General features: G+C 47.1%; 1 protein-coding gene across 3 annotated transcripts in view; it reads right to left on the reverse strand.

The window, feature by feature from the left end:
- LOC116943200 (serine/threonine-protein kinase D1-like) overlaps positions 1–26686 on the reverse strand; it is a 168337-nt gene that overhangs the window by 45194 nt on the left and 96457 nt on the right. For 2 of the 3 annotated variants that reach the window (XM_076067712.1, XM_076067711.1), the window contains exon 4: positions 7612–7772. In XM_076067712.1, coding sequence (XP_075923827.1) covers positions 7612–7772 — 161 coding nt within the window. Of the gene's footprint in view, positions 1–2157; positions 2185–7611; positions 7773–26686 lie in introns of all 3 variants that reach the window. The other variant, XM_032955849.2, reaches the window with a different exon arrangement.

Below are 26686 nucleotides of genomic sequence, written 5' to 3' on the forward strand. Positions count from 1 at the left end.
GTTTCAGTACTACAGCAGTACCTACATATATAGATCATTTTGTGCAATACATCACGTGTACATTTGCACGCAATTACAATGCGAGAAATAGATTATTTCACGCGTAAGTATCGCCACAGGTGTAATTACACAAAGTTATATGACGCAAAATTAAATAAGGGACTTGCATTGGCAGTGGTTTGTAAAGACAACTGAAATAATAGCACAATCATCATGTATATCCAGTGGAAGTGAACGAAAAAGTCGAACTGTAATTTAGAACCCTTAGTTTGTTGTCCTTCCCCGCACCTCCGATTAGCATGGCTGGCTTCGTACGGTGCAAAAGAAGTTCAGCATACATACATGCATACAGTTCAACAATTGAAATAGGGCCTCCCCATACTGCGTGGGTCATGGGGGTTTGTTGGCCATACTTCCCCACACAGCTGATCAGTGCGACTTCGTGAAGCTTGGGGGTGGGGGGGGGGATGAGGCCCAGGACCAGAGGAATTAATTTTGAAATGTTCAGATTGAAAACAGCAAAAAAAACAGTGCAGGCAATGGTTGCCAAAAACTGAAATTACACAATTTATCTCGCCTGGTCCAGATGATGTATTTTAAGCGTACGGGGCTGAGAATGTGTGCATTAAAAAAAAATCCTCCCCAAAATTGAAAAGTGGCTCACGTGTGTAATTGCATAATCGGTGGTGGGAAAAAAAATGCTCCCGTTCAGCCACCTGAACTCATTTTTTTCGCCATATTTTTTTTGTTGATTTTAAACTTTCTTTGGCACATCTTACTGCTCCGCAAGTTTAAAATAGCTCTGTTAACGCTGTTTACACATCGTTGTTCAATCCACTGCTGGATGAAGGCCTCCCCATGCTGTCACCATCCCTCACAGTTCTGTGATGCCACAATTTAACTCACTCCTGGCACACGAGCTCATTACGTCGCCAAATCTCATTACGTCGCTAAATCTGCACAGTGGTCATTCTTTCAGGTGCTTTCCCTGCATTATATATTTATATACGTTACCTATTTTTTTGTGATTTGCTCACCTTTCCTATACTTTGTACTCTTAACATGTTTTTTTTGTCTTGTTTGTTGTAGTAACTTTTTGACCCGCCCCCTACCGGACATCTGTGAAAAAGAGCCTCATAGCTCATCGGATTTCTCGAGGCTAAATAAACACTCCGATTTAGATTTCAACTTATTTGGTCACGACCTTTTTTTTTCCACATCATGCAGAGTGAGCAAACATAATTAATTATAGTTATTGTTGGCATTAAGAAGGGACAATTAAAGCAATGGTCAAGTTTCTTACATCCCCTCCCCCGCCTCTGTACACCCAGCAGAATAAAAGAGGCTATTGACTATTCGTCGATCGGCAGATCGTGTGTGGTGCGGGTGAGGTGTGGGTATTTCCACCTGTTCCAACACATCTGACCAGCGAGAAAGTAGGTAAAAGTACCTTCTAGATGGGCCCTCTGGAGGTGCCAATGCAGCAGTGCTGTGGGGCAGCCAATTGCAGAGCTGCGCCTTTGCCTTCAAGTCAATCATTAAGTTAGGCCGCGTGAATGATTAATGTCGCAAGTTTTTTTTTAGTTTTGCTTAAACACACACAATTATTATAATTATTAGTTTTGCATAACTCGTAACACATGCAAAGTGTGTGATAAAGTGGTAAAAGCAGGCTGGTACTTTGGCACTAAAACAAGGGAGTGTGGATATTGAAGGTGGCGACACTCAGGACCGGATTACGTTCGATGGGGGCCCGGGGGCTGTTAGCTTTGGGGGGCTCCTCTTTGTAAACTAAACGTCTACCCGTCACTGTTTTACCACCACCCATGCATGCTATTGTTATTTTTACCGAGGTTATTTCTGTTCTGGTTTTTGTCAACGTTACATACGAATTGTAAATCTAAATCGAAGTTGAAATAAACAAAACGACCTTAATTGTGTGCACAAGACTGGCCGTCGCGCACACAGTCATGCTGTGGCTGCTATGAACTAATTACCTGCGACATTTATCGCGGTGATACAGAAGCACGATTCAACTAATGTGAAGCTGTATGTGTCGAGGCCGAGGGCTGTAGCCCCCGAAAGGCCCCTACACGCTAATCCGGCCAGGGCAAACCCTGAGCGTGCGAATGAGAGAGTAGAATTGCAGGTACATACCTCCCCACCAGGAGAGACAGTGGGCGGCTGAGAGGAACAGCAAGAAATGGAAACAACAACAACGTAAACAGCGAGGCAAGAGTGAAGGAACAAAGAAACATAATCAGGGGTGGGGGACGCACGCGAGACAGTAGGATGGATCGAGTGTTGGGTCGTGGTGAAGGGAGGGAGGGAGAGGAAGTGAGAGAGAATATGTCGGGAGAGACAAAAGTAGACACACAGCATCAGTAAACAAGCAGGAAGAACAACACATCACAAATTGCAAAGATTAAAATTCCCCCTCGGCTGCCAGAAGATGTAATTCCTTTGACACAAAGCATATTGGGCTGTCGTGTTTGCGAGAAAATGTAAACTTGACATTTACATTACTTGCTGATTCAAGAATATTGCAGAAAAGAGGCAACTGCAGTCAACAGTGAGACTGCAAATATGAGAAAATCAAGCAGACGGAAAAATAAAGGGAGAATAATTTGTGCACAAATAAGCAGTACATTCGTTTAACACAGGACATGCTTACATTTTAATGAGATGTGGCCATGCCACATCAAGGGCTGTAGCCCTAAGTGGGTGAATGTATGAATAACATTAACTAAGCACATATATATGAAAGCTCCCCCCAATACCACGAACGCCACAAGTGATTAATAAGCGAAAACAAAAAAACCCACATCAAATGCATGACATGTAAAAGGATGAGTTAATGGGACGCTGCTATGGTGTAACGGTCAGCACACTGGACTCGCAAAGCAGAGGTCGCCGGTTCAACCCAAACTTCCGGCCTGGCAGTTGAAACAATTGCATCATTTTTTTAACCCCCCCCATCGCCTCTGTCAAACTCAGCACCATTCATCGCTGCGCCACGGTTAAGTCGATCGCCAGGTCACGTGCGGTGTGGGTGGAGTCAAGTGTGGTTGCTCCCATCCCTTCCAACGTCTGGCCAGTGTGGAAGAGTAGGCCGAAGTAAAGACAAAACGCCCTCGAGTGCTCCCTTTTAGTAGATGCCCTTCTGACAACAGTGGCGTGAGGCAAGCCATCGCAGGGGTGTGCACTTGCACGTCTAAAAAGAAAATAACCCAGATCAAACAAGTACCATTTTCTGCACAGTTAAATGAATCTACATAAATGCACCACTGTACATTTCATGGGTGACCTACCCCAAAGTTTGTGGCCAGTCATCCATGATTCCACCACAACCGCAAATTATTTCCCTTCTGATTCCTGGTATCCCTTCCTCATTACAGGAAATCCAGCCAATGCTGTTTCTGTAGAATCTGCAGGCCGGGCTGTGTGATTAAGCCAATCTGTTTTTATTCATTATTATTATTATTTACAACAAATATAGGAACTACAACGATAATTTTTGGTTGAAACATTTTCAGCAGGTTATTTATTATACATTTTATTCGTTTCTGTTATTGGCCCTGGTTGCGAGCCTTCTGTTATTGAGCTGCCACTATCCTTGGAAGTGAATGACGCGAGGCCTGTACGTGAACAGAAAGGATTTGTGCTCGGGGGTTGTATCGCTGCCTTCATGCATTTGAAAACTTTAGAGGCTGAGCGCTTGACAAAAGAACAATCAATGCTTAATAAAGGTAGCCGCTGATCGAATTGATGCGATAGTATTTGACGGCACACTGACGATTATTGAGGAAAATCCCCTAGATCCACAAAACTGGCTTGCGAGGCAGTGTCTGTCACTTGTGCGTGTGTGCGTGTGTGCGAATCCGTCTTTGTGGGGATCGGTAGTGTCGTGGTTCACGCAGTAAGCCATGAGCCTGGCGACCCGCGTTCGATTCCCACTCATGGCTAATATCACTGCAGATATATCTGAATTAGTCCTGGGGCTCCCCAGAGGTCAACTCAGCATTAAACGAGCACCTCGCACACTGTGTAAATGTCAGCACTTGGGGGAATGAAGGCAGATGGGCATGGCACTGGCCACATCGTCCCATTGTGCACCAAGTGGGCCTTCATCATGGCTGCTTGCTAACAGCACTCATCCCAACAGTCTATGTAGGCTATACAGGAGATATTTGCCTTTGCTTTGTGGCGTGTGTACGTATGGTCGCGTGTGTTCTCCGCATGCGATTCTGGCCACACCACCCCCATCGTGAGCCACGCTGGCTTTAATAGGTGCTCGCTAACAGCGCTCACCCCACAACAGCCTTTTAAGGCTAATACGATGAGGATGGGGGGGGGAGGTGGGGAGGGGGGTTCAGGACTGCCCACGTGCATTTGTGTGCGAGTGTGCCCCTCCTCCCCACTCGGCTTTTTGGGAAGAGCAGCGATCCGCGGGCGTCGTGCTCCCAAAGCTGACAAATACCGAGCGGGGAGCTGTGGCGCCAGGGCGCATCAAAGCACACGTTTGCATGGGAAGTGGAGTGGAAAGGTCAGCGTGCGATGGAAAGGTCAGGCCGTCAGGGTCAGGAGGAGCGCAACCTTCCCCCCCCCCTCTCCGCCTCACCCCACCGGCGGCCCCCCCTTGCCCATCCCCATGCAAGCGGCCGCGCACATTTTCCTTTGGACACGAAACATAAATACGACGGTTGCTGGGTTCTCGCGTAACTCGACGCCAGAGAGGGACAAGGAGTGTCCCTTTTGTGCGTCCTGACACGTGGAGGGCTTTGCCCAGCGCCAATAATCGGGGCCAAGAGGCAAGCGACAAAGGGGAGAGAGAAGCGGCGGCCTCTGCCTTGCCGGAATGAGAGAAAATGAGAAGCTTACGACAGCCCTGGGGAGGCGGAAGGGGGGGAGTAGAAACCTCAGGGAAGAGGAGGCATGCAATTAGTCACGTGGGGCACCACAACACAGGCAACGTTGCAGAAACCTTAAACCAACGTTAAACGTGAAACAGAAGGAGTAATGACACGGGCTGCTTGTTGTCTATCGTGCAGGCTGCTCCATGTGTACGAGGAAGGTCTGCGACGACCCAATGCTTAGTCGTACGATGATAAATTAGAAAGGGGGGGGGGGTGAGGCTTTAGAAGAGAGGGGGCAGCGGGGGGGGGGGGCACAGCCCCCTTCAGCCCCAAAGCAACACTGCTCGAAGGGGCTCACATGGCACTTAAAATAGCAGGAAACAAGTTCACACAAACGGAGTTGCTTTTTATAGGTTCGTTTCAGCGTTCCAAGAAACGCGAGATAATGGCCTTTAAAATGTAAAGTCGTTCAAAAGTTGAAATGGCATTGCCTATGAATCACAGCATTAGGCACTGTCAGAGCGAGTTCATTTCTTGACCCAACGCTTGACAGAGAACGACGAAAGATCCATGCGAACACTGTCAATTTAAATAAAAACAAAAATTACCAGCAGAATTTACCAGTTCGAGTACCACCCACATAGCAGGCGGTCAAGTGGTTTCCCGATGCATTGTCTTGTCACTGGCATGTTAGGAAATTCCACCACTGGATAATGGGCTGAATAAGATAGTATGTATATCTCTGGCATGCGCCTATTACAGCGTGCATCGTCGCAGCAACGGCTTTTGCCTGGCCATCGAAGACGATGGTCACTGCATCATGCGCTTTTAGATGCGCCTCTGCGGCCGTCTGGAACCCTCTTCCGTCCGGCATTAGGAAGCCACTGGAGCTACGCACTTTGAAATCGAGGTTGAAAACTGATTTCTTTAGAACTGTTTTTTGTTTTTAGTTTGTCGTCCTTCCCCCTTACCTTCTAATTTCACGGTTGGCTACGTACAGTGCAAAATAAGTTCAACATGCATACGTACGTAGTATGTACATATGTAGGCTGGGCCAGTGGGGGTGGTCAATAATGGCGGCCGTCGAGGTTACCAAGCCGTGGGTGGGGGGGCACCGTAAAATTCACAAGCGCTGAAACCGTTATGGATTTTTACACAATTGTATGGACGTGTCACAAGGCGTGAATATAATGATTAACACACACACACACTGGTTACATGACAGGCAACAAATAACAACAAATGAGAGCCAACTGATAACACAAGTGGTAAATACAAACAACAACAAAATCGAATATATATAAAAAAACACGCTGGGCGGATTGACAAACCATTCGTGGCAGAAGCCGTCAACAGAACACTGCAACCCTCCACTCTTACAATGAGCGTATTGTGACGTGCATGCGCAGTTTGAAGGAGCAACCAGAGGAAGAAAGGATGGGTGGTGATTTGGAGGTGGAAGGGTGGGACAATTTAGCGAGAGCATTCTTACGGAAAGTAACCAGTTATACGGCAGAGGAAAGAACTTAAGTCTGGCCTTATAGAATTTGGGTGAGAACTCAAGAGACTAGGATGCATCTCATTTGCAGGTGACCTGGGGCATGAGTCTCCCAGTAGGGGACGATAATAGCCATGTAGAGTCCCAATCAAGTACATGCTGCGGGTAATTTTCCAAGATGGGAGAGGGAATCAGAAGTGGTGGAGAACCAGGGGCAGAGAATGTCAAGCATCAGGAGCAGATCAGGAGCAGAACAAGACCAGCGTAGAGCCCCCCTCAACAGGCTTTGTGTAAACCAACATTGGGTCCCTTAAACAGCGTGTGTGCACAGCAGCGTGCGGTGTGTCTATCCCCTCCTCATTGGTTGTTCCCCCAGGTTTGGGTCAGGTGTCAATATTGAGCGGTAGGAGGCTGCATCGCCGAGGACAAAGTTAGAGAGCAAATGGACGGCGCGGCAAATAAAGCTACCCGGAAGGCAAACCGAGCAACTTTTTGAATAATTGAGGTTTGAAAAGTGATTTAAAACTCAAGGTATTATTTTAAAAGGCATGGTTATGGACTTGGTATGACAAATATAGTTTGTACACATCTACAGCCCTGTTGTCAAACCACTGCTGGATGAAGGCCTACTCACGCCGTGTCCTTTCATCGGAATTGCTCGACCAGACATTGCCATGCTGCTTTGTGGTCTGTGCAGGCCAGTGAAGGCGAGGAGCATAGATGTTCAGTACAATAATGGCCTTTTCTTCCAAGCACATAGCCCCACAAATCATGCAACAAGCAATTTGCGCAATGACGGTCAGCCTTCCACGAACTACCCAGGACCAATCCGGCTCCGTTTCCGAGATCTGAAAAGATGCAGTGCATTCTGGGCGACTTCCTCATTGCAGGCACAAAGTGATATTACTTTGTCGCAACAAAACAAAATCATGTTGGGGCACATCTTCTAAGATTGAAAACTAATTTCTTTAGAACTGCTCTTTGTGTTTAGTTTATTGTCCTTCCCCCCGCACCTCCGATTAGCCAGGTTGGCTACGTACGGTGCAAAATAAGTTAAATATACATACACGTGGTGAAGCAGATGGCATGCCATTTGTGATCCCCCAGCGCAGTATTCTTCACTAATTTTCAGACAGGGGGGGGAGGGGCACTTTCGCCAAAGACTGAAGGGGAACCAATATTCCTGGCTATTAGTTCCCAGTGGCTAAGCAGAAGAAGAGGGGGGGGGGCAAGGAGGATTGGGGGGGGGTTCGGTACCGGCGGCGTGTCGTCAGCGCTGCTGCACTCGCCGGCCATCTTCGGGGCGGCGATGCCCGTGATACCGGTGAGGGAGACGTTGGAGAGACGGCGCCGCCGCAGGCCGCTGCAGTTGTTGGGGATCTTGAAGGCGCAGCGCTTGTGGTAGTTCGACCCGCAGCCTGGGACGGCACGCGTCAACAACAACAACAACAATGCACTGGGGTGAGCATGCTAGTGGATGGTGGTGGGGGGGGGTCGGCTGGGGAAGAAGTTTTAATTGTCATCATCAGCCATGATATCAATCCACTGCCGATTGAAGGCCTTCGCAAGCTTCCGTCATTCTGTGACGGTACAGCGATGGAAACGATCCACCTAACACCTGCACAAAAGGCAAAACTGATGTCACAACAAGTTTGCTGAACAAATTCATTGTTTGGAAGAGGCACAACTGTAAAATTGAAACGTGTGTGTGTATATATATAAAATATATGACATTATTGAATGTGGACCAGGATCAAAATGATGAAATAAAGATCCAATCGATAGCGGTCCAAAATGCTTTTGGGAAATCATCCATTCCACTGTAATAACAATTTTCGTCAAAACTTTTGTTTTTACACTGGGACCGGACCACCTATACGGGGCTTACTCATTTACCAGGCTTGACATGTACCCTTGGCTCCTCAACATTTACACCACCACCGCCCCAACCAAGCCTCGTCAGTGCCCATGATCATCTCACACACACAAAGTGATGGAAGAACGTTCGTGTTGTGCACACCTCCTGGGCAGTTCAACTATGAGGACGTAGATTTCAGGCGCTTCCAAAGACACGGGTTAAAATGTTTTTAAGTAAAGTCACACGTTGGTAATTTTTTCACTTGGACATAGTACGTCAATCACTTTGGAGTGTAATTTAGATAGAAACAATGTGTCCTTCGTTTCGTTGGCGAGGAAGATTTGCTCCTAAAACCGGCGAGCTTGGGCGAATGTTGGCGCCTGTTCTGGCTGCCTTCCCACTTTGTCTGTCGGTTTCCCGGGCCTCTGTGTGAAAACTGTGGGCGTTACAAATTCTACAGGGTTTTGAGATGCAATTCGCATGGATGACACAATATAGAACTACAATTTTTATTATTATTATTAAATACCACGCGTCAGACGATCCCACTTTTTCACCCATGCTGCGATGGTGATGGTGCATTTGGTTTAGTGTTTGTGTCAAGCCATCGACTTACTGCATAAAAAATCCACACGAGACTAGAGATGTGACAGCCCGTACGTATTATTAGGATGATTGTGAAATGTTAACCATGGGGTTGCCTAAATTATGGAAGAGTCTGCAGCAAGGATGTCGGCACTTCGAAACTCTACGACGACGATAGGAGGAGGCAAACAGGAGCGACAGAAGCAGTAGAAGCAGTAGCAGCAGCAGCAGCAGCCGCAGCAGCGACATCACGGATCGGATCAACAATCTAGGCCCAACCCATTCCGCTCGGAAACACGCGGCGTCCCGAGCTGCGATTGCAGAATCCGTCGATCCCAGATCGTCGGCCTAATTGTCCATCTTTAGACCCACAGGTAAGACAATGACGGAGGACGGTCATCCTCAGCGACGATGGTTCGTTTCAGTGTTCCAAGAAACGCCAAAGAAATTGCACACGTGTGCAACGACACATTGATTTAACTATTGAAGGAAATATTCACGCTCGATGTGCGTTCATCCAATCCTGTGCGGTTAGTTTGTTAAGAATTTTTGAGGATTGTACGGAAACGTTAGGTTTTGGGTGACGGAGCAAGAGAACAGGCAAGGTGGTTCAATTGAGATGGAGAAAGAAACTCAGAGAGACGTAAAATAAAAAAAAGACTAAACAAATGAGACGGAACATAGGAGAGACATTGCGAACAAGTACCGTAATTTACATTTGAGCACACACTACAATTTAAGTAGATGAAAGGGTATGCCAGTCTTATTGTATGTGAAAAAAATAAAATCTGCAATCGTCACAATCGTGATAATTCAGCAAAAATCTCTGGGGGTGGGGGTGAATTGTTACACGCCTCGAAAATACGTTCAGGAAATAATAAAACTGTGCTAACAAAAATCTTGAGGGAAGCAGTGTTGCAGTGGTTAGTGCACCGAGATACGAACCCGGTAACCCAACTCCAATTCCGGCCATCAGTGAGGAGTGATATCTGAACCAGCACCCCTCCCCCCCACCACCACCACCACACATTCAGCCACCTACACTGAGGTCGGTTGTGAAGTATGGTCAAACAATCCCTATGGCTGTGGACGGTGGGGGTGGGGGGGGAAGAAGGAGGGGGGAGAGAATTACTTCAGCGAGCAATGGATCGAGAAAGGGGCCGCATATTATTGATATGCTTATTTATCTCTTTTTGAAATGATATTGAGGAATAATGACGGAACAAGCGGGATACGCGTGTCGTCTGTCCTGAGGCAGGGAACACGCTGTGCTGCCATCGGGGCACAACAAACCCCCCTGTGAACCTCTCAAGAAGGGCAGCACGCGCACGAGCGTTTATTGTGCGTTTTCACAAAAAGGGGATAGAGCACGCGCACGTGCCAAACGGCGTGACCTCCAACGATCATTGCGCTTTGAAGGAAGTGCTGCAGAACAACAAAAGGACATGGGTTAGATTATAGACATTATCGTTAGAACACGAAAGACAACGACGTGGAAGGCGTTTATCGACTAAGCTACTGCATGCCCGCTTGTGTTTTTTTATTCGTGATTTTTGAAATCTGAACGAGCCCACTGTGATGCAGATTAAGGTCACGTGGCTATTCGTGACGTTTACGGACAGCCCCCTCCTATCCGCCACCGTGTATTCATTGACCTCTCTCCAACCTTGCCCCGTACATTTAAACCATGAAGCGGAGCAGGTGGCCCCTTCTCCCGTGCTGCACCTTCCATCTGCAATTCCCTCTCCCGCGAGTCAACATCATTGCAAAGTCGCTTCTCCTGGCTCACAAACCTTTCTCTGCACTCGTTCCCAAGCAACCTCCCACCTCTTTCCCTTGCTTGAATGCAATGAATGCCTCCATAGTGTGTATCGCATCTTGAGATGCAGTTGTATTTAGATTCGGTCCAACTATGGCTTTGAGAAAGGTAAGGAGTAAATGAAAAAAAATAAGTGAGAAGTAGAGGCAGTTTTTACTTTCAACGTTAGATTTTATGGGAAGGCAAGTCTGAAAGAAGCACTCAGGCAGGACTCGTTTCTGTGAGCGATTATTGGCAGTGGTTTAGTGATGGTGGAGTGGCAGACAACGGAAGAAAACTTTCCTGAGAGGCCGCCCACCATGTACGTGTGCGTACGTTGAACTTTTTCGCACCGTACGTTGGTAACCGCGCTAATCGGAGGTGCGGAGACAGAACGATGGGACGGGCTTGTGCGCTAGTGCCAGATGGATTGCTGCATCACGAGACGGTGATAGATGGGATGAAGGCTTTGGGCAGGCCTCCATCCAGCAGTGTTTAGATCATGGCTGACGATGATGATAATTTAATGTCTATTGTACTGCTTATCTATAGACTATAAAAGACCAGTACAATTTCACAGTTTAAGTTCTCCACAAAGGCTTCACGCCGTCTGCACAGGACCCAGGTATTTATTCATTTAACAAAAGACTATTTCCAACTCTCATCTCCAATTTTTTTTGAGAGAAATGGGAAAATGTTTAAGGCATCCTTCGAAACCCTATTAAGTTAGCATGCCTTAGTGGAAAAAAATGTTAGTTCACATTTTTTTTGACATTGGTCATATAGAGCTCATGACCAATAGCATAGTTCCCTTGTTCCTTCCGGCGTAATGAGCCCCGAGCCTCGACTCTCTATCGTGAGTCATCCAATTAAGTGCTGTGACTGACAGAAATGTACTCCGTCACAAGTTAACAGAATCGGCTTCTTCTAAAGTAGGCGAGAGGGCACAGCTCGTCAATCGGCAGGTCGCGCGTGTTGGGATGACGCGTTGGTTACCTCCACCTCTTCCAATGAATCCGACCAGCATGGAAGAGTCGGCCTACATAACCTCGAGAGGAGGTTATCGAGAGCTGCACCAAAGGGAAGTCTCTTTCAAAGGTGGTGGCGTGAGCAAGAAATTGCAGGGCTGCCCCTGAACCATCATCAGTATACATTTAAATTCTGATTCATCTCCTTAAGACTAGAAGGGTTGCCTGCCCTGTAGATGGGGGTGAATCTTCCCCATTCGCCCCATCCTTCTTAATCATATATATTCCATGAATTAAACACTCATTAATTGGCCAATAACTTAATACAGGGTGTTTTAAAACGTTGGACTCAATTTGAAATCGCAAAATCTCTGCAACCACGAACCGCTCATGAATAAAACTCTTGCCACTTGAAAGGGCGGGGCACGAAGTTTCAAATGATTACCGCTAGATGCCTCTCCCAGCGCACAAACAGCCCCTAGCCTCAGTAATTCGTAAGATGGTGACCCCGCAACACAAGGGGCGTTTTGCGTTCTGCAGTTCAGCAAGACTGAATCCGTAATTTCGGTGCAGCGTGTGTTTCAACGGCGTTTTGGCATTGATCCGCCAATGTCAAAGAGCATTCGTCGTTGGTACCGACAATTTGAGGAAACAGGTTGTTTATGTAGGGGGAAGAGCACAGGGCGACCACGCACCCCAGAGGAAAACGTGAGACGAGAGGCGTTTGGGACGAATTCAACTATCGTCTCGATGTTGTCCGTACAGCAGGTGGAGGGCACATAGAGCATTTATAAAATGGTTAGTAAAACTTGGTAACTCATTAAACCGTTTGTAACTTTTTGTGTAATTGTAACATGTTGCCATCGTGAAATATACTGCTTTGAAATTGGGTCAATCTTTTTAAACACCCTGTACATAGAAGATTGCAGAGCTTGGGAAATGGGAAATTGTTTGTCGCCGGCTCACCCAGTGGCTGCTTTCCCGCTTGTCTGTGGTTCATTGTCACGGCTCCAAGTCGTTCTCCGTCTACGAGAGCGAGCGACTACTGTGCATGTCACAAGCTGAAATGATTACTGTTATTGTCATCACAGAGGCCAGTGGTGGTGGTGCCCATGCAATTATTGTCAAGGTTAAGCTTGAAGCATCGGTCACAAGTCACCCAACCACTCCCCACACACCTGAGGCCGTCTTAAAGAAAAGCCTGCTGCAGTCACGCGTAAAAAAAAATGCATCTACTCCTGTCTCGGGGCTTGCGTGCGTTTTCACGTGCGCGCCATCAAGCACACGTACACGCTGACGTTCATGCAATTTTAAACAAACTCTGTGTAACCCCGGCAATTGCCACGAGTGGCCTGAGATACCCTTACCAGGCTGCATTAATGAGCTCTCAGGATTCATTACGCGGGCAAAACACACGATGATGATGCGTATTATGACGGTGAGGAATTGAAGCCAACGGTGGTCATCTAATAGGTTCCTTTTTTATGAATTGATGTACCAGATAACAGTTTCAAATCGGAGCAATTTACAATGAATGTGCTTAATTTCATCACATCGTGGATGCTCACTGAGCCGATTGGTAGCTGGAAGGAAGACCGCATGACAAGACCAGATGGTGTAGGCTGGGCCTGCGAGGTGATCATTAGGTGACAGCACATCGAGGGAGTATTTCATCTATGAGCAAAGACTTTCGTGTAACCCTCCCTTGTAGGTGGTGGGTTTTCTCCAAGTACTCCGATTTCCTCCGATTTCCAAACACTCATTCATAGAACCAGACAAATGTGTGTGTAGGAACCCCACACAAATAGTCTCGATACCTCACCGAGACTTTCCTGGATAAATAAATGGCATTATTATTATTATCACTAGATCTGATGGATATTACACAGCGTTATTGAAAACACAAGTAATCAAACCATCTACGGCGATAGTACTAGAAAAAAGACGGAAATAATACGAACAACGATGAGCATTTTTTCTCGTACAGTACATCTCGTAAAGATGATGTGGGATTGGTGGTGTGGGTCGTAAGTTCAGGCGAGCCCACGAATCTACATCGTAGCGTGAGAAGAGCAGCAGCTCGAGGCTAAGACAGAACCCGGCGAGCCGCCTTTCTTGTCATCGTGAGCCGGTAACCCATTGTCGTTTCGTAATGGTGAAAACAAATGTGTTTCTTGCTTTCTCAGAGCCTTGGGCATTTCTGCTAAATCCCACAATGCCTAATAATCCTAAACACATTTGCCCTTCCCTGCTGGGAGGTCAGGCATTTGAGCAACATTTTTTAATTAACATGAATGCATCTCGTTTGTGTTGTGCCCATATACAGTCGGGAACCAAAATGCAGTGCATTTGACACTCCATTTTTTGTGTGCAAAATTAATTTGTTTTGTTTGCCACGAAATTTAAGGCGTATTATACGCAGCATCAATACACTCGTGTAATATATTTATTTTGCTAAAGCCAAACCAATTAACCAGACCGGAGGACACGTTTTGCTCTACCTTTTATCTGATGAACGTTGCCTCATCGAGACATGCCGAGGCCAAAAACGCAGCATTTCAACTGCAGACTTTGAAGCCACACTTCAGAGTGACAATTAGGCACTAATGGGGAGGGGGTCGGAGTCTTCTTTAAAAATTGTTTAAAGCTGGGGGAGAGCTGAACATCAGATTCAAAATTACGACCAGGTGCAGCTCAATCGCAGCCCACTGCGATCCTGCTGCTTTTTGTTTTACATCTGGCAAGCTCATCACTCGCGAGAGCCACTGCAATGTTTACAAAGCGTACAATGGGGCCTTTTTTGCATCCCTAATAAATAACATGCTGCTGGGTCCCTTTTTTGTAACCAAATACAAGACAGGAGAGCGGCAATGCTTGACATTAACTATCTCGTGAGTGTTGTACTGTCCCTCTGCGTTTCCGACTGCCTTGCTGTTTTGTTTTCCATGGTGGCTAGGAGATGTTAACTACCTCGCCTGGTATACGCGAGGTCGTGGGTTCGATCCCAACCTTGACGCCTGCTGCTGTCTATTTGGACTTTGCATGTTGCGTGAATTTTTCTTTTGGGTTCTCCGGTTTTGCCCCTTCACATTTAGAATCAACATGCATTTAGGTTATTTTGGCTGCTACAAATGTACACGTGCCAAGCCACTTTGTTGACCTATAATTTGTGGCCAGGTCACTTCTGAAAATGAGCTATATAGCTCAGTGGGCCTTACCTGGTAATATAAAATTAGTTTTATAGTTTTAGTACTTGTCAACGGAGCGGAGGACGATGGTAAAACGGAATAGCCTTATCGGCCAATGGGTCTCAGTGTCATTTTTATATCCCCAATAAAAATTACATCCTAATACATACAAATAAAGAATAGAAAAATAATATTGACAACTGTCTCCACATGCCATATCGATCATGGGCTTTTTGTTGTTGCCATACTTCACCACGCCGGTCAGTGCAATTTGGGAGAGTAGTTCTGCCCCCTATACGCAATGAACATATAGGGGGCAGAACTGGTTCTGATATCACATGCCACCAACGTTAGGCATAGCCGGGAATCAAATTGGGGTCGCCAGAGGTTCATAGCCCCCCACAGGCTGCGCCACCACTCCACCTATGATTCAAAGATGTGGCTTAGGCAACCGTATTAATTAGAGGTTACTTGCTTGTTTGGTTACACTTTGTTACCCAGGTCTTCCTTGCAAAATAGATATGTAGTGGATTAACACGCGCATACAGGGGGGGGGAATGGTAAAGACGCGCGAGTGATGGACAGTGGGGTTAACGTCGTGCCGGCCAGGTGTGGCGACGTGAACCTGTGCGGTACTGACGGGACAATTCATCTGGAGAGCGATGTGCGGCTGTGATTGTCTGGGGTTGTTGTCAAGGGCGGAGTGGCGCTGGGATGTCTGGGGATAGAGGGGGGCAAGTAACAGGTGCGGGGGGGGGGGCGCGGGGCGTCGGGGGCACGCGGCCTAATTGATTGGTTGGTAATGAGAACGGGGATATACTCGGGAGATGGGAAGAACGAGTTGAGTTGTTGTCGCTGGGACTGGAACGAGGTAGGTCGGGGAGAACCGGAGCGAAGACATAGGAGACAGAACAGGCTAGCAGTAGAGCAGAGACAAGTAGAGACAAGCAGAAACGAGCAGAGACGAGCAGGACAGAGACAGAGAGAGACAGCGACAGAGAGAGACAGCGGGAGAGAGACAGAGACAGCGACAGAGAGAGACAGAGATACAGCGAGAGACAGAGTGACGGAGAGAGACAGGGACGACGCAGAGGGACAGTGAGGGATAGGGGAGGAAGCGCAGTGAGCGAGACGTCAAGTCGACCACTACAGATACATAAAAGCTGGTGCTGCCGCTTCTCTGAACTTTACATAAAATAATAGGGTAATTACAAATAATAATCATCATCAGCCATGGTCAATCCATTGCTGGATGAAGGACCTCTTCCCTCCCCCTACTCCCCCTTGCTGTCATCATCCTTCGCGATCGTGCGATGCGACAATCCACCTAGCACCTGCGCGCGAATTGATTTAATCGCTCCATCTCCTCGGTAGTCTTCCTATCAGAGGCTTTCACTGGCTGTCACCACCCTTCGTTTTTCTGGAACATCGCCCATTATCCCTTCGAGCCATGAAGTATCCTGTCTTTAGTCACTGGTTATGTCATTAATGTGCATGCTAAAAACTGACGGGAGAGAACAACGGAATTAGTGAGGTTTAAGGAATATTGAGGTTTACAGAGAGAGCGTCTTAAATAGTCTTAAATATGAAGGCGGGGCTAGGTGGCCGGCGAGCTCTCATCATGTGCTCACTACGACGCAATGAGTCATCATCTTTCCCAAAATAGTCACGTCACCTTAATAGCATCTCAACGACTTGTAAATAGTCAATGGTATACTGCACAGACCTTGTCAATCCACTGCTGGAAAAAGGCCTCAACCCATTCATTGCGTTGGTCATGGGGCTCATGTGACCGTACGTCACCAAGCTCGTCGGTGTGTGGTTTGGCGAATTAACAGGTTTGGCGAATTAACAGGTCCGACTCGGACATCGCTCACTGCTACCATTACCCCGGCAGCCGCGAATCGAACACGTGTCCATAGCGCGATGCACCATAGCCCGCCGCACCACGCTCCACCACCCAGCTACTCGAGCGCTACGATGCAGCTGTTGCGTCGTTGTGCGAATCTCACTTCGTTATTAATTGGACGCGACGAGAGGGCCTCGTCTGCTAAATGGTGCCACCGGAATATTCTCGGCATTCATGAAGTGCCCGCCCTTGAATTCTTCATGGGCGCGGCTGCCCACCCACATCCCCCCCCACCCCCGACGTCGCTCTCAGTCAATTCCTTCTCTCATTCGTGAGCGTCGTTCCACGTCGATGCGGCCGGTCACGGTGAACAAGTCGTTGCTCCCAACTGGCGGGAAAGGAACAATCGCGGTTGGGGGGGGGGGGGAGGGAGGACTTTAATTATACAAACTAAACACGAAAATGCCCCCCCCCCGGGTCAGGAATCGAACCCAGGGCAGTCGAGCTGTGTTACGACTGCACCACCACCTCGCCTGCAGCGGGACGGGGTGCACGGCGACGCAGCGTTGCCGACCTTGACAGCGTCCTCACACAGTGCACGCAGTGGAGGGAGCGATGCACAGAAGCGTTATATATTTCATTTCAAATCAAATGAACTGGTGCCAGATAAAGGATGCATTTATGATGTCAAGGAACACAGCCGAAGGAATCCGAGTCCGTGTCAATGCGTCTCTCTCTCTCGGGTACAGGTAGACACAGTTACAGAGCAATACCAAAATGTCAAGGGAGGAGTTCAACAGCTTGAATGATCCAATCCTCTAAACTTGCTGCTTTTGATGTTTAAAGTTATATATATATATGCCACAGGAATTATATAAAGCTTTAAAACAAACTCTAGCTGTGTTAGCTGGAAGCAGACCTTGGCAATGACTCTAAAACATAATCTGTGGCTCAATGAAATTAACCAAGGGCATCCCCACCCCTCCCCCAAAGGTATAAAGTCCCCTTTAAAATATAAAGTGGAAAATGTCATAGCACAAGTTTTTATAAGCGAATTTTAAATGAGTGAAAACCTGACCGTCGAGGTCCCGGCTGAGGTTTTTGTTTTGATCTCTCAAAGTTTGAGCCACAATGTATCACCCAAAGATGAATAGCACCGAGGCGACATTCAAACTCGGGTAATGAATTGAAGTTGAACTCTTAAGATGATCAAGAGATCACAGTGAAGATGTGACCATGACCAAAGCTGCCACCACATCTCGCCAATGCTTTCCGCCCACCGCCACATCACAAAGCTGTTGCCCTAAGAGGCTGAAGTTACAATTTGCTGGCTTTTTTTGTATGTCAGGTTGCCAATAACTTACCATACATTATCTACCCTGCACAAACACTCACACACCGCCGTGGTCTCCTACCCACACTAACAGTGTAACTTCATCGGGTACGGCGCATCGTTCCCTATTGCGCCTACATGTACAGCTGCGTTTGTAAAGGCCTCCTCACTCCTTTCTGGCCTCAAGGGATATCTGACCATACTACACCACGTTGTTCTGTGTGGGCGGGCTGCACTATCCTTCCACTCGTTGATAGCCTAAGGCGCCACCTACTTTTTTCATGATGAAAGGATATTTTTTCTCTCTCTCTATGCTGTTTAGTGTGAAATAACCAAGTTGGTTTCCCAACACTGGGGATGTTTTTGTCTTTTCCCTCACTTTTTTTTCCGGATTGCGTTTCCCACGTCACGTCATGAGATGAGGAATCCATTCTGAATTGTCACAGGGCAGCACATCCCCCTGTATTTGAGAACAGTCAGTGGAAGGAGATATCACATATCTTCCTTTGAAATATCGTCTAGTGATCTCTCATCCATACAAGGGGACAACGCTTTTCCCACTCTACTGCAGAGAATAATATTTGTCACGTAACAGCCAATGCCTGATTTAATCCTTAGAACACCAAATTGTCTGCAGCCATTAATAATCAGTCTCAGACTATCAACTCAATGCGCTTGAGAAGCCAGATTAATCAGCAACTTGGTGGTGCCAGCTTGGCACTGACTTTTGAGCCATCCACCAGTTTCTCAATACGTTTTTTTATTCTTTTAGTGGTGGCGCAGATCTATAACAAAGAGCACTTTTGAGAAAAAGTGTTTGGTGGACCATGTAGATTTGTGAAACTCAAAAAAACTGTTGGGCCACGATTTAATCGCAAGAGGCTGACGTCGAGATTTAAACCCAAGGATTTTGGCAGTGCCCACTCTGGGCGCTCTGACCTTTGAGTCACCCGGCAAACCTCTCAACACCAGAGCATGTTTACACCAGACAAGCGAGGCAGCGACTTCACAACAAACTATCGGTCAACGTGATGTCAGTTCCACTTTTGAGAATGTTGTTTTTGCGTTCATGCAGCAACTTGCATCCATGAGCTCAGCTCTGCTCGGTGGGATGGTGGGACGGGGCGGCGGGGGGGGGGAAATCTTAAAAATCGCTCAAGCACGGATTAATTCTTCCTTTGAAAAGTACGGTTGCTCCCAGGGAGCAGAGCTGTGCTGACCGCTAAACGTCAACGCTTTTTGTAGGAGCCTTTGCTCATGTGAGGATATTCGGTTCAGCAGGCTCATTAGAGCCCCCACTCGTTCAGGGTCGCTGTCTATTAAGCCGAGCATCAATCAGGGAAGTAAATGCATTTACCGGGGCAATTTGCACAAAGCTTAGGAAAATGCCACTTTGACAAGCCATCCTTGGCCGTGTGAACAATAGCCAAACTAAATGCGTACACAGGCTACGTATACTGTACCATAACATTGTGCGGCCCGTTGATCAATCCACTGCTGGATGAGGGCCTCCCCACTCCATGTGGGTCGTGGGGATTACTCGATCACACTATTGTGGGTAGGCCGCACTTTTACTATCGCTGGACCGATTTAAATATCTTTGCGCTTTGATTCAAGAATTTAAGCTGTCCGACTGTGGTTAATGTAGCGGCCTCTCGTGGCAGCAGGGGTGACGTGAAACCCATCAGTTAAAATTGATTCTTAGGCTCACGATGCAAGCAGTGGAAAGGGTGTGTGGGAATCAATTATTTAAGAACGAAATTGTATGGCAGTTATGAGAAAATCCTGGCACCCGTGTGTGACGGCTCGCCATTTTACAGCGCTTTAGAAATTGTCGTTTTTACTCTTCTCTCTAAAATTACACGCCGATGTTATGCTTGTGCGAACGAAGCAAGCAAATCTGTACATAGCGAGCAAGAAAATCTGTACAGCATTCAACTCTGGTGTTTCGCAAGGCTCTCTTATCTCCAACACGATTTCTTCACTTGAACGACGACTAAATCACCTCCAACTCACCATCTATAACAGTGCACTTCATGCGGCACGCAGATTTCTATCACGAGCCGAAATTAATTGACGTTTCGCTGCCAAATGCTCAAATACTTTGCTGTCTCAGCGATAACCGGCTTAAAAACACGTCTTCGATGAGGTGACCAAAAAAAAACTTGACCTGGGTCAAGTTTATTTTGTTTAACATGCCGAGATCTCAAGGGAGAGGGGATAGACTCACTTGCGCCAAAAATAACAAAAGCGAAAAGTCATAAAAGTGCAGCAATGAGGTAAATAGAAACCAGAGCAAACACCGTGCAAATAAAGTGCTGCTAGTTACTGGCCGCTTGGCGTTCATAGCCTTTGGGGACTGTGTTCAGCAACTTTGATTAAAAAAAATCAGCCCTGCACTCAAATGCACCGTGTCACAATCACAACATCTGGACCTTCTCAACATTCATGGGCATTCACGAATGTCTAAATAACACGCGCACACATACGCGAACAACAGGACACGTGTTTAGCATATGGTGACCACCGCAGACGCAACCCTACAACACAGCGTGTGTGGCTCCCGGCGCGGGACAGAAACTCCCCACGCGTGAAAGCGAAACGTCGGACATCGCGCCACACATCACGCGCAACGGCCCCAAAGCACAACGGAGGAGATGCACGGCGGCACGACCGAGAGAAGCGTCCACCCTACGATGTGCTCCGGGCGAGCGGAGATTAACAAACCGCTCTCTCACTGTCTGCCCACGTGAAATAAATTAGTCCTGCGATTTCATGGTAATGGTCTTTTCTCCAGAATGTCACCGGGGATTAATTGTTTATTTTGGTCCTTTTTCTTTTCTGAGGGGGGGGGGGGACAGGGATGATTGGTCTGCTCCTGTAAATTCCGTCGTACCATCTGGAACGAAAGTTAACGAGGAGGTGGTTTGTTTTGCATCGTCTTCAGTAAACAAAGTGCGGCTCCATTCGATACCGCAATAACTCAAAGCGCGACGTGTCTGCTTCGTATGTTAAAGGGCCTGTGAGCCCAATCATATATATAGAAAAAAAAGGGCCCATGCCGTTTACTGCTGTGTGGCATTGGTATGCGACCGTCACGAAGAAAAATATACATGGCGAGCCCGAGCCAGAGGCTGCCTGCCATTACAAGCAGCAGAGACTCGCCATTATCTCTGCAACGTTAATAAAATATACATACCGTATATGAAAGAGAATAAATGCGACAAACAAAGGAGAGCTGCCATGAATAACATTAAAAAAAAACTTTATACAGGAGAGCCTCACCAAACCTCCCCATTGGTTTTCTGTACGGGCATTGCATTGGGATGCCGAGCCACCAATCCCATCGACGGGTGGCATGTGTGAGAAAGGAAACCGAGAGAAACCGGAGAACACACACACAAACACGAAATGATATTTAACGCCACAAAAGCCACACACACAGCTGTGCAATGCCACGGGAGCAACCGTGACCAGGTGTGTGACAACTGAAGTTTTCTTAATTGCCAAAGCAGAAATTGCCACTTGCTCAATGAAACAACATTCATTGTAAAAAAAGCCAATAGAATATGGTAGTTTGCAGTTGGCCATACATTTCGTCCCTATGATCAGACCGATCAGAGGCAAACAATGTACAACATTGAGAAAACGGGGCCATGCAGTTGGATTAATGTTCGTCGTGTGCTAACATCTCTCAACAGGATTGGTATCTCAGTGTTCTGCCCTGATGTATGGGGACTGAGCGACCGTGAAGAAGCACAAACACATTGGTTTGTCAATGCTGTGCATCGCCTGCTTCTCTAACAAGCACAATTATGTTGAAATATATCGTCCAAACTCGCACATACGATTTGCAAATCTGCCCGTGGCCAGAACCAACATTCAAAGATAAAATATCCAAAGACGATCAATGATCTTCACGAAATAATTGCTGCCGTGGTGAAATAGTAAGCGCACTAAAACTGCAATCCAGAGGTGAACTCTCTCCTGTCATGGCAGCTGGAACAATGGACAAGGTTTCCTTAAATTACCTTGCCCGTGTCGAACGAGCTATATAATAAACGGGGCAGGTCCACGTGTGGCACGCTAAAGTACGCGTCCTCCAACCTCCTCCCAGACCTCTAGCTAGTATGGAAGAGGAGGCCAAAATATAATCTAGGGGGGGAGGGGGAGGGTGCTCCGTGGGCTCCCTTGAGCGTAGGCCCTTCTGCCAACAGGAGCGTGAGCAAGCAATTGCAAGGCTGCAAATGCACCTTTACCTATCAATTAAATAAATGAAAGAGTCCGTAACAGCGTGCACGTGGCTGGACAAGGCTTTTTTTTCAGTGGTGATCCTCACGGCACACGAGGCGACACCCGGCGCACATTTGCAATGCTGGCTTGCCGTAGCGTTTGCTGTGAAGTTGATGGAAAATCCATTATCGAGGCTTCCCGCAATAATTGTCCAGGTGAAGCGGTGAGAAAAGCGGTCTGCACGCACATTGTACGGGGCCACTCGGCAAGCGGCGACTTCCGCTGCCGCAGCAGACAGCTGGGAAGTCGCCCAGGTGATCAGGCGGGCGTGAAGGTGTTTGGGCAGGCGCGGGGGGCAGGCGAACAGGTGCCGTTATTATCATGATTCTGATCCCGCACTCACCCTTACTCACCCCCTCAACCACACAACCAGCTTAGCATTCTACCGCACAGGTTGTGCTGTACAGCTCTCCGATGTGCTTTGTGGGTCGCTCACGCACGATGCCCGACGTTTTCTGTTTCCGCGCGCTGCTGGGGAGCGTCTTAAAGAAACTCAACGAGCTTCAGGAAGACTAACGGAGCTTCCAGTAAACGTGGAGCAAAAACGTCGGAAACGTGCGCCGGGCAGCTTCGGGTGTCCACCTCACAGGTGAAACCGTTCTCGGAGTCCACCGTGCATGGGGGGGGGGGGGGGAACTCTTAAACCGCTGCTTATTAAAACACGTCCAACTCGCCCACGAATCCCGTCCCGTTCACAAGAGATAAGGGCTTAAAACTAGCCGAAGCATTTAATCCACTTGCATAAAAAGATATGTATATATTTGCCAATACGAATGCAATTTTGCCATGGTGTTCTCTTTTTTACTACGCGCACAGAGACATACGTTTGTTTGCTCGTGCCTTCCTCCCTTGTGCTTTAGTTCAGGTGTTGGGGAAACTTTGATGCACAGATACTGCCAAGAATGCTTGCCTCACACGTTATTCAGGAGGCAGAGTGGCTGCCAGGCACTCGGATTGGATGTTCCTGGACTGAATATCAGTGACAGTTGGGGAGAAGGAGGGGGGCTGGAACAAAACAGTCCAAGTGTGGGTCTCATCAAAGCTCTGTTTGATACCCTTGCTATCTGTGAGTCAAGCAACCACTATGCCATCTGGTTACCTGGGAGCCTACTTGATACCCAGTATCTCTTTATAAAATATATTACAGCTATTTCTTTCTCTCGGCTTCTAGCATAAAAAAAAACATTATTAATTGACAAGAATATTATTAACTGTATCATTATTTCCCCACCTCAGAAACTCTCTCATTTACATTTATATTAAAACACACTTCCTCGCCCAATGTTTTCGTTTCTAATTTTCAGCGGCGCATTGTACATCTGAATTTGTGAAAATGTGTACTTTTAAAACACTCGTGACAACGCACACGCTATTTAATTGGAAACATCCTCAAGGCGTTTGGTGACAATAACAATGACTTTTTCAGAGCCATCTATGAAATGCACTGCTGGATGAAGACTCTTCCAATGCCATGTTGGTCAATGGGTTCATGGCATCGGTGGTGCAGCCGTTAGAGCGCTTAGCTACGAACCCGGCGACCAGAATTCGATTCCCGCTCACGGCCAATACCGGTGACGATTATCCAAACCGGTCTTGGGCCTACTCCCCTCGGTCGGCTTAGCCTCAAATGAGTATCTGGTGTAGCAGTGTGTAGTAAACGTCGCCACTGGGGAGGCAAAGGCGGCCAGGCGTGGTGCTGGCCACCCACCCCCCTCGTGTGCCTTGCCGGCCTTCATAGGTGCTGCTCACTAACATCACTTGCCCCAACAGTCTGTTAGAGGCTATACGGGGGATCTTTGTATTTCTCATAGCATGGTGAACTCACCAATGTGCCCCCGATCAATTAAGGCATTTATGAATACAATTAAAATATGTATAATCGAACATCGTTTTTTTATCTATCCTTAAAAAAAGCATATATTGCTCCAAAATAACATTTATCACCGTAATAAACTTCCATTGTTGTATGTGCCATCCAAGATTTTAAACTGAGCATATTTTAAGCGTAACAAAAAATGCACGCGGTCCTTCAATCCATTTCCTAAAACCGTTTCCATATGTAATGCACTTCTCTGCTCTGTAGCCAATCTGCACTGTAGGACCTAATATGTCATACTTCCTCTTCTTATGCGCAGAAACGTTCGACCATTATGCACACGCCGACCACGTGTGATGTTACATCTTGGATGTGTGCGGTGTTTCAAGGTTGCAAGGTTGTACCCGCGTGTTGTTTTGGCGTGATGTTAGACGTTTCGCTCCACATTCCTAAAGAAGACGCCAGCACGTTGAGCGAAATGTTGGACGTCGTGCCGAGCGACACGCGGCAGGACCCAAAATAACATCAGAGACAGCGCTCTCACCGGAGCCTATGCGGTGGCAAGTCCCAGAACGGCTGCTCTTTGCCATTTCCCCTATCAGCCAGTGGTCCCTGGTTTTGCGATGGCAAGAGGAGAGTTCATTGGAATTATTGCCGACCTGACCAAAAACAATTAGCCCACCCTCGCGAAGCCACTTCATGCCCCAGTGCACTCCATTCACAGCAGCTCAGCACGCCCATGGGCACAACAACCGCCCCGACGCATCGTTGCACACGCTAAGCTCCACCTCATGGCCACGGTGACCGATCGGCCGAGATAATTTTTAAAACAGCAACCTGAAAGAAAAATATATGTACAGTTTGCAGATAAAAACTCTGAGCCACTTCAACTCCCATTGGGGTCACTAATGCACAGGTTAGGGGTCAGGTCCTGACTTTAGAAGTCCAATAAACAATCAGGAGCTGACCCAGTGATCCCCAACGGAAGTCAAGTGTGGCGGGCCTTGAGTCATTGGTCTGAAATATGGCTTATTGGTACCACCGAAGGTGGCAAATGCCAACAATTACTTTCTCAAAGCATTTTATCTGCGCATTACAACCGGGTACGATAGCAAGCTCACGGTGATAGCTTTATCTGACAAACATTTCATTAAACGGGCATCATAGTATGTTTGTTGAGAGAATATTGTTTTTCAACAAAAAAAACGAAATCTGATATAAAGCTTTGACGGAATATGAAAACAAACAGGGAGTGTGTCTAGAAAAGACAGGATTCACGCTAAAAACGTTATGACCATGGCGCGCAGTGCCCAGGGTGAATACTGGTAGCATTTGCCACCCCAAGGTGGGAACAATCATCCCCTGTGGCTCATCGGCTAAATAAAGACAGAGAAGCCACTGCCTTTATATATACCACTGACTATAGAAGGGAGGAGCAACTGTGGCCGGGTGGCCCACATACCTCTGAATCCAAAGTTCACTCGTGAAAGCCTCCGATCTAACTTAATCAATTATAAATAAGTTACAGTTGCATCATCAGATTGGTGAAGCAGAATTGCTGCCCCAAATAACTTCTACGCAACGTAACCATTGGCCTCCGAGGCAGTCCACTGCTCATCACTGAAAAATGGCGGTCCCATCCAGCACTCCACTTGTGAAGCGTCACACAAGTGGCAGCATAGGAGGGGTGTAGTGATGCAGTAAAAAATACTTGAGTAGAAGTCATAAACATGCACGAGCTCCCTTACAATATGCTGGAGCAGAGAGCGAATATAACAAGTCTTGGACACGTGCATCAAGTGTTGAGAATCGGACCTTTCATAGTAGCGTCTTCATGAAATGTGTGGAAAATTTAAATACATTCTATTCTCGCATATGATGGCAGGTAAAAGCCAATGTCGAGGTCTGATGGCCACGATGAGAGGGCTTTAGCAGAGAGAGAGTTTGTGTAGTTTGCCATTTCTCCTCTGTTGAAGGAATGCAGACTACCGTTGTTTACTATGTATGTTGAACGTCTTTGCTACCATATGTACCCAACCAAACTAATCGGAGGTACTACATAGTTCATAGTTTGGGGTTGCACAGTCATAATCGCAACACTGTGGCTTGTCTGTAATTTTACATTCGTGAAGGGGATGTGCGCATCCGGCCTGTTGCTTTAATACATATGGTATGGCTGGGGATACGAGCCCTCATCAGGGCAGATCTGGTGTTGTATGGAAAATTAATCTGTAGACACAAGTGTGTCCAGTGGCGCTGTTGTTAGCGCTACGTACGATGAGCCTGGCCAACCGAGTTTGATTCCTAGAAATGGCGCATATCAGTGGCAGGTGCTATCTGAAACAGTATTTCACCAACCGGCACAAACTAGTGGGGAGGATTAATGCCTGCGATCACGAAAGTTTTAAATAAAAATTTAGTGTGGTAAGGTTTCGGTCAAAAATCACCTCCGATGAATGACACGGCATGATAAGGCCTTCATCCAGTAGTGGATTGACAAAGGGGCTGTATGTTATCAGATTGTTCATCAATAAAAAAAACCCATTAAACTATTTCTATTTTATCAGATAAAGGCCCACTGAGCTATGTAGCTCTTTCTCAGTAGTGACTTGGCCACAAACGATAGCTTAACAAAGTGGCTTAT

This window comes from Petromyzon marinus, chromosome 17 (genome assembly GCF_048934315.1).
Source record: "Petromyzon marinus isolate PM22_M1 ecotype Great Lakes invasive population chromosome 17, UKy_Petmar_22M1.pri1.0, whole genome shotgun sequence".
Taxonomy (NCBI): Eukaryota; Metazoa; Chordata; class Hyperoartia; order Petromyzontiformes; family Petromyzontidae; genus Petromyzon; species Petromyzon marinus.